Source organism: Juglans microcarpa x Juglans regia, chromosome 7S (genome assembly GCF_004785595.1).
Source record: "Juglans microcarpa x Juglans regia isolate MS1-56 chromosome 7S, Jm3101_v1.0, whole genome shotgun sequence".
NCBI lineage: Eukaryota > Viridiplantae > Streptophyta > Magnoliopsida > Fagales > Juglandaceae > Juglans > Juglans microcarpa x Juglans regia.
In genome coordinates this window covers 16,299,943-16,309,164 of record NC_054607.1, presented here as the reverse complement: position 1 = coordinate 16,309,164, position 9,222 = coordinate 16,299,943, and the positions used below count along the sequence as shown (strand labels likewise).

The 9,222-nt window shown below is 32.0% G+C and overlaps 1 protein-coding gene across 1 annotated transcript; it reads left to right on the top strand.

Moving 5' to 3' along the window:
• Positions 1-210: 210 nt before the first annotated feature.
• LOC121240229 (NAC domain-containing protein 90-like) lies at positions 211-1,635 on the top strand. The gene is made up of 3 exons (XM_041137626.1): positions 211-395; positions 527-819; positions 931-1,635. The coding sequence occupies exons 1-3, from the start codon at positions 239-241 to the stop codon at positions 1,213-1,215; spliced, it is 735 nt and encodes a 244-aa protein (XP_040993560.1). The 5' UTR covers positions 211-238; the 3' UTR covers positions 1,216-1,635.
• The last annotated feature ends 7,587 nt before the right edge of the window (positions 1,636-9,222 follow it).

The following is a 9,222-nucleotide window of genomic DNA, read 5'->3' as shown; positions in this document are numbered from 1 at the left end:
TCATTATATATCCGTACTTTGGGAAAAGAGCCCAGCAGGATAATAAGACAATTTTCTCACACATAACCGCGTGGAAGTTCCCAAACCATTCCCAATCATCCTACTTTTTTTTCTCATGGCATGTCTTGTCTCTTTCCCCCGAGGATTAATTCTGCACCAGCTGTATCTATATATATGGTACATGGCAATGACACAGAAAAAGTAACAAAATCAAATTCAAAACTAGAAGAGCTGAAGAATGGAGGAGGTATCCCAACCAGGTTTTCGCTTTTACCCAACTGAAGAAGAGCTAGTTTCCTTCTACCTGCACAAAAAACTTGAAGGGACGAGACCAGATGTGCACCGGGTTATCCCTGTTGTTCCGGTTTATGACATAGAACCTTGGAACCTTCCAAGTACTGATCTCTTCCCCCAACTCCTCAACATTGTTTTGCATTTTCTTATTTTGGGTTTTGACTGATCTTTTTGGATTTTTAACCCAATTGGGTAAGCTAAAAATGGGGCTTTTCTTTGGTATGTGTTGCAGAGCTTGCAGGAGAGCTGTGTCAAGGAGATACAGAGCAATGGTTTTTCTTTACGCCAAGACAGGAAAGAGAAGCCAAGGGAGGACGACCCTGCAGAACAACAGTTTCTGGGTACTGGAAGGCAACCGGCTCTCCTGGCTACGTTTATTCATCGGATAACCGGGTGATTGGAGTAAAGAAAACAATGGTTTTCTATAAGGGAAAGGCTCCAACCGGAAGGAAAACCAAATGGAAGATGAATGAGTACAGGGCCATTGAAATAGAAACAGGCCAATCTAACACAGTAGTTCCCAAGGTGAATGTCCAACACGGTTCTTTTTTTATCCCACTAATGAAAACTGTTCCCTGCATTTTTCTTACTGAATTTCTCTATATATTGTCTTATTCCACCACTTTTTTCATGTAGTTGAGGCATGAATTCAGTTTGTGCCGAATGTATGTGATCTCGGGAAGCTTCCGGGCATTTGATCGGCGCCCAAAAGTGTCGATACGAATGACACAGAATGTTGTTGATGGGGCTGCAAGTACACCACCTCAGAATGCCACAGTAGTTGAGAAAACAAGCTCATCTGATACTTCCTTTTCTGGAGGAGACCATGCTGATCTCCAAGAAGTTGCAGGAAGTATCTGCTGGGACATAACTGATACTCTAGAACCTCTCTGGGAATGGGAACCGTTAAATTGGCTCTGAGTCAAGCCATGTGCAGAGACCTGCAGCAGCCCTGTTGAGCAACACTGACACTGTCCTAAACTTGAGGACACAAACACTTGAATAGCTTACTTTAGATGCCATAGATTCTTCCCTTAATTCATTCATAAAGGGTGCGGAGGAGTGAGTTAGGAAATGGAGATGTTAGTCTAAGTAATTGAAATTATTTTTACTGGAAAACTGAAGCTAGGAATAAGATGCAAGGTGAGAAAGGGAAGTTTGGGTGTAGCAGAGCAAATTGTTGGGTGAATTCAGCTCTAATCAGTTTCAAGATTGTCTGTTGACATCCTTCAACTGTATTGGCATCACCTTTTCTCTCTCCAATTGCTCAAACATGTCATATTCAAAATCAACTAAAAGCTATATAATAGCAAAAGTAGAAGGGAAAAGGTAACAGAAAAACACTTGTCTAAAAATACACATTGACAAGGCATATCATACTTTCAAATGTAATTGTCTGATCTGATGACACAAATGATGTAAATCTCTCTTCTTAAATCATAAAACATCGAAGGTATTGTGCATCAACAGAGTAACATGAATTCAAACTTCTTTCTCCTCCAGCCATGGATCCCAAGATTGACAGCAAAAATGAAATTTCCAGGAACTAGGCTAACACTATCAGTCACATATATGCTGTTCTTGCTTCCAACTTCTTGAATTCACCAAATCTCTTGTCTGCTTCTGGGAAGATTGTCACCATCTTCAGTTGGCCAAATAAAACTAACAACTGGGCCGATGAGCGAGCAAGCAATGCGTGAAGATAATAGACTTTGGGACAAGATTCAAAAAGGCATCAAGACTGAAACATATGACTCTGCAGCCTTCCATAATTATTACAGTAGCCAGCCAAAGAGAAAACATGCTGGTGATCACAAAGCCCACGCCCCTCTCCCAACAAAAATAGAAAAAGAAAAGAAACGGCAACACTAGAGGAGACCTTGGTTGGGTACGGCCAAAAAAAAGAGAAGGATAGATACTTTTCTAATTTAAATTGACAAAGGTACAGCCAAAAACCTAAACAAAAATCTCTAGGTAGAAGCCAAGCAACTTGGTTGGGTGACTGGGTCAGCACTCAGCAGTATGGTACGCTTGGTATTCACATTTTTTTTCTTTGTTCTGTATTGTTTTGTTTTTCTTCTTGGCAACCTGTGACTATAGGGTTAGGTTCCGTTTCGTTGATTCACTCAATTGAAATTAAATCAGTTTATTCTAGGGGTGGGGGCGGGTAGCACCCCTTCCCCGCACCCCGCCTTGCATGGGGCGAGGGGTGGAGTTTTCACACTTGTCCCCCGCCCATAAGATGCGGGGTGCGGGATAGATTGGAAATCCGCACCGCTTCCTTCTACTTAAAAAAAATACTATATTTTATTTGATTTAAAAATTATTTTTAAGTGTAAAAGTAATTAAAAATATATTTTTTGACTCAAACTATAAATTTAAATTTTGTAAATATGACTATAATTTAAAAACTATGTAATTTTTAAATTTGTTAGTATATATTTTGTGTAAATTGTAGTGTATTAGTTTTTAAACTATGTAATTTTTAAATTTGTCAATGCATATTTTGTGAACAAGTCTAACAAATTGTAATATATATTTATATATACACAATTTGTAAAATATAAATATATATTTATGTTTATATATATATATGTATATAATATATATATATATATATAAAAACATAAGCGGAGACGGGGCGGGGGAAATAGGAGGCCGGGTTGGGCCCTTCCTGCCACCCGCCCCCGCTAGGGGCCCTAGATGCGGGGTTGGGGGCCCTAGTTTTAATTTTAAATTGAATTTAACGTTCAAATATCTAACTCTCAAATTACTAAACTTATTTCAACTTGAAATTTTTTTATATGTAAAGCAAACAACTTTTTTCAATTCAACATTTTTTTACAAACGGGACTCACAATCTTTTTTAACTTCTCATAAATATATCTAAACTCAGCTTAATATCCAAACACATTTGGTTGCTTTTGGAAATTAAATTGAGTTAAGTTGAGTTGATTTGAGATGATAAAATATTGTTAGAATATTATTTTTTAATATTATTATTATTTTGAAATTTGAAAAAGTTGAATGTTTATTATATTTTGTGTTGGAATTTAAAAAAATTGTAATGATGAGTTGAGATGGGTTTGGGATCCAAACGTATTAAACTTATCTTAGATAGACTCCACAAAACTTACTTCATTATCTCAACTTACTACTATTCATAAAGAACTGAACTCAACTCAACTCAATTCAACATTCAAATGTAGTTATAATAAACATCTCAACTCATTATTACAATTTTTTCAAATTTCAATATAAAATATAATAAACAATTCAACTTTTTTTAAATTTTAAAATAATAATAATATTAAAAAATAATATTCTAATAATATTTTATTATCTTAAGTCAATTCAACTCAACTTAATTTCTAAACGCATAATTACGGTACGAAAAGTGGTTACATATTCGTGTTAAATAATATAAAATAAATAATAAATTTTATCTCTTTTTATCAATTTAAGTTTTTTGTAGATAAATGATAGTTTTACATGGTATCATAACATAGGTTTGAATTCAAACTCTAATTCTTATATTTTATTTTGTTTTATTAAGGACCTTGATACATCCATCCATAGATTCTATTGAAGAATTTTATCGTGTAAATTTTTTTTTATTTTTTTTAAATATATTTTAAATCCTTTAAATATTTAAAAAATCACAAATTTATTAAATAATAATTTTGTAACCACTAAATAAAAAAAAATCTTTTTAAAATTTCGGTAGGATTTATCGATAAAAGTATTATTTCTGTTTAATTAAATATTTCAAATATGCAGATAATAGGCTCTTTTCTTTGTTGAAGAAGTCAAAACTCGACCGACATGTTCATTTGTGCAATCAACAGGAGGTCCAGTGGCGGTATGATTTGACATGATTACATTGGACTGACAGCATTTTACAAATAATACAAATGATCATTAGATGCCCCAACTGGCAACTAATGGTTTTGTAGTCATATTCTCATCATTACCTGAGTCGGATATGGTAATAACCATAGGAAAGATGTTAGTATGTCTATTATTTATATATTTAATTTTTTTAAAACAGTCTTTTTTTTTTATTTTTAATTATTTATATATTTAATTTTTTTAAAACAGTCTTTTTTTTTATTTAGTAGTTAAGGAATTGATTTTTATTATATTAATATTTTTTTTATTTTTTAAAAATATTTAACATATTTAAAAAATGTTTAAAAAAATACAATTTACATTAAAGAATACCAAGTAAACAAATTGATGGGACATACTAACACAACCCTAATTATAATACTTTTTTTTTCAAAGGAAAAAGCTTTTATATCCTCTATATTTGACTGTTTTATTTGACCGCTGGTAAAAAAAAATTATTTTTTATTTTTTTATTTAATAATTAAGAAAATAATTTTAAATGTATTGATATATTTTTTAAAAAAAATAGTTAAAATATATTGAAAAATAAAAAAAAAAAAACAAAAATACCTTGACGGCACGCCCAGCCGCAAACACTGGACGATATAGTAGCTTTATCCTTTTATAAATATTTATAAGGAATATGCAATTTCATTGAGAACCCTCCACGTGGATGTAAATTTTCTAAGCATGAAGCAAATGGCAGACAAAATCCCAAACTGAAACTGGAGGAGATTTGGTGAAAAAGGGTACACATCCTCACATCTTTGGATCTTCGCATTCACATGCTGAATTTCAAATTGGTTTTAACTCACCTAACTCTGGGTAAATCATAACAAGTCTGAAGCGACAGGTATAGAACTCATGAGAAGAATAAAAGTAATTCGATTAAAGAATGTATAAACTATCAACTATTTATGAAAAATGAGACTATGTCGTCAGAGTTTAGGATTATTCATCCGGACCGAATTTTTTCTTGGCCGAATCTAGATAATTGGATTCTAATTACAATTTCAGCCCGTATAGAAAAACTTAGATATATCGAGTTTAGGTACCGAATTTAAACCCGGGTTCCAAGTTTGTACTTGAGTCTTATAAAGAAAAAATTTTATAACCCGAGTTTATTAGCACTCGAGTCTCTCTCTTTCTCTCTCTCTCTCTGTTGATTTGGGTTTGTGTTCTTTTACAGGTTTAGCCAAGTAAGGACTAGCTTTGCCGTTAGCCAGTGATCTACTTGCGATGACTCTAAGATGGTTCGTTTTCCACTCGCTCTATGTTCAAAGATCTAAAGCTTTGAGATAATGAGAGAAGGCTTGCCTTCTGTCAATTTTATTTTGTGTTTGTGTGTGTTTGTTTAAACTTAATATGATTGAGGAAGTAAAGCTTCAATCTAATATATGATATGAAAAATGCTAAAATTAATGACACTCAGATCCAGATTTTGCATTCTTCTGATTTTGCAAATGATGAATCATGATTCAAACCCAAATCTGAGTTTACTCATATTTTAGATTTGATTCTCAAGTTTTTTTATGTATTTTTTTTTATTATTATTATGTTAGATTCATGTTTTGAAATATACTTACCACAAATTAATTGATACACGTTTTCAAATATGGAGAGTTGGGGAAGAGATATGAGAAAGATATATTGTTGTGTTATAGGTACATAATAAAACAAATATTACATGTATAAAGAATGATATAAAGCAACAATACAGTATATGAATCTAATACAGTCTACCATTTTACAAGTATTACTTGATGTATTCTATGACTAGTTTTAACTTGGTTGGAACTGAACCTGTCAATGTGATTTCTTAGGAGATGTTTGGAAACATATCTCATCCTATCCTATCTCATCTCATCTATTATCAATTACTTTCCATTCTATTGTGCTACAAAATCTTTATCTTACGCTCGTTGGTGGGTTGTTGTAAAACATTTCTCTTTCCAAATTATGAAGCCTTCAGTGATTTTTCAAGCCCATGAGCCTGTTAACTAAGTCCACTAATAGTAGTACCGTGATGAGTAAGCACAATCAATTCTTGATCATTGAAATAGCATATAAATGTTGGTGCGGGGATCCAGAAGAAGAAAATAGGGGGAAAAAAAGTTTGTTTCAAGTTGTATTATAACGTCGCTTTCTTTAAAATAATATTAGCTCTCATTAGTGACGGTATGCACATGAGTAATAAGCGATACTCCAATATTTAATAAAGTTTAAAATAATTTTGTTTGTCTAATTGTATTATGCACAAATAAAATTAGACTTCAATACTCTCAGATTTTACTATTTAACAAATATATTAAAAATATTTTATCTGCTGAATAAACAATTTTACTATTCAATAAAGAAATTGAAAACTTGTTCTCTACCAAATGAACATATCTTAATAACAAATTTTTGAAAAAATGAAATAATTTTTTTGAAGAGGGAGAGAATTTTGAAATTGACTTCTTTTTTTAGTTATAAACTTGCAAGTCATGAGATCTATTTACTGATGACTAAAAGATGTCAAAATGACCAAAGGATACCAACGAAAAGATGACTTTCGTTTCACTAAAATAGGTTCCGAATAGGTCCAAATGACACAACCCTTAGACCAAGTCCATGGGTCACTAGCACATCTACCAAATGGCTAGAAGCGGCCCTCTAGTCCATTTTCCACCGTAAACCTTGAAAAGGTACCGGATCAAATAAAGAATTCTAGGAGTGTTACCCGCATGGTGTAGGGAGAGAGGATCCTTTTCCGCACCCTGCCCTACACCATGTGGGGGTGGGGCGGAAAGGGGTGTGGCAGCGGGGTGCAAGGTCCCGCTACCCACACCTAGATTCAATGCCACTAATCTACTTTGAATTAAATTGCAGATCCATCATATTTTTAGGCCCAGTTTGGATATAATAAGTGTTTCATCTTATCTTATTATTATAATTTTATCAAATTCTCATACAAAATATAATAAACAATTTGACTTTTTCAAATTCTAAAATAATAATAACATTAAAAAATAATATTCTAATAATATTTTATTTAACTTTCAATTTTCAACTTAACTCATCCAATCTCAACTCACTATCCAAATGACACCATAATCAACTATAATTTACTTTCTTTAATTTATTGGTTCTTTCTTGCTGTAATTACTTTTGAAAAAACAGTGCTTCTTTTAATAGTTGTAGTATTATGATACAGTACCAATGTGTCTTGGTTTAGGTTTTGGCATGAATGAGTTGCTAGTTCTATTGCACTAAATTGATTAGCAACATGTCTAACTATATACTTTTAAGTCATTATCTATTCTTCTTATGCATCATACAATGTCAGAAAGATAAGCCGAAATCTTGTGCATCACTGAGGCTTTAAGTAGTCTCATCTCACAACAGAATCAAACAGCTTTTAAGGGCTTGTTTGGGAATACAAACCATCTCATCTCATTTCAAAGTTTCTTATAATTTCATTCTTAAACATCACTCAAATATAAATACTTATCGTTTTCAAATTTGTAAGCTTTTCATCTAATTATTATAATTTTTTCAAACTTTCAAATAAAATACAAAAAATAATAATACAGAAAGCATTCCATCATGTAAAGAGTTTTAGTGGATCACCAAATCATGTTTATAACTGTATTATCTATCTAGTATTGGGATACTCATAGCATATTGTTCAGATATGCATTTTGATTCCAAACGCCTTCTAAAATATGCAGCTAATGAACATAAGGTAAATTGTGATCAAGGAAAGAAAGCCCCAAATATAGGTAGAAATTATTTTAACTGAACATATATACATCCTTTATCATATTGAAAACGAACTAGAAAGCCCAATGATGTTACAATGTTACTCACGACCTTCAGCCCAATTCCCAAAAAGCTCTAAAAAAAAAAAAAAACTTTGCTCAACTACCTAATCAGTCATGGTATGAGATGTTAAGGTATAAATTAAATAACAAAATTTACTTATTTTTATTAATTTTAAATTTTGAAATAAACAATGATTTGACATGATATTAAAGTAGAAATCTTAAGTTTGAATTCTGATTCTACATTTTATCTTATTTAATTAAATATTATACGTATTAAATTTATATTTTTTCATAAACTTAAGTGGATGGAAAAATATAAATTTTATTATTTAATTTATAAGAAGCTCCCTCTTTCTTCGGACTCTTATCTCGTTTTTGAACGAAAATGAAGAAAAAATTGGTCAGGAAATGAGGGTTTCCAAGCGTTATCTGTGAGCATTTTCATTTGGCTTTTCTTCACTCGTTTCAAGAATCAATGGTAGTCGGTAAGATAGAGATAAGATAGAAAGGAAAACACTAATGGATGCCGACAATGGATCTCGATAGGTGTTTTTTTTATTATTATTTAATGATTAATGAAATATTTTTTAATAATATTATGATTTAAAATATATATATATTTAAGAGTATTCAAAAGATGTATAAAAATAAATAATAAATAAATAAAAAGGCCATTGAACCTATTTTGTCGGGCTAAACCGGTGGCTTAGCACGACTCATAGAAAATAACGAGTCAAAGCGTTGGAAGTAGAAAGATAATTAAACTAGTACAACATAAAAGACAACCTCTGATCATCAATTGCAATTTTCATAAATATGAGTTTTGTGTTAACTGAAGGAAAAATTTCGGATGCAGTCCCTATTCAAGACCTCTCCATGCACGACGGAACGTTTTACTTAGATCCGGTTTGTATTTGTAACTGATCTCAACTCATCTCACTATTATTTATTACTATTCATCAATTTTAACTTATAAATTTTACTATTATTCACAATCAATCTCACTACTATTCACAATCCATCTCAATTCATCTTCAAATCCAAATATTTCATCACTCTCTCAAATGAGCACTGCTACGATTCCCTCCCTCTCTCCCCCAAATTCCCCTTGCCAAGGCACTACTCGAAGGTGGGCTCTCTTTCTCTCTCCCTCTCTCTCAAATCTGTTTCACATCAAAGTTCTAAATTTACTCTCATTGGAGCCCAACTTACCCAAGTTTTCATTCTT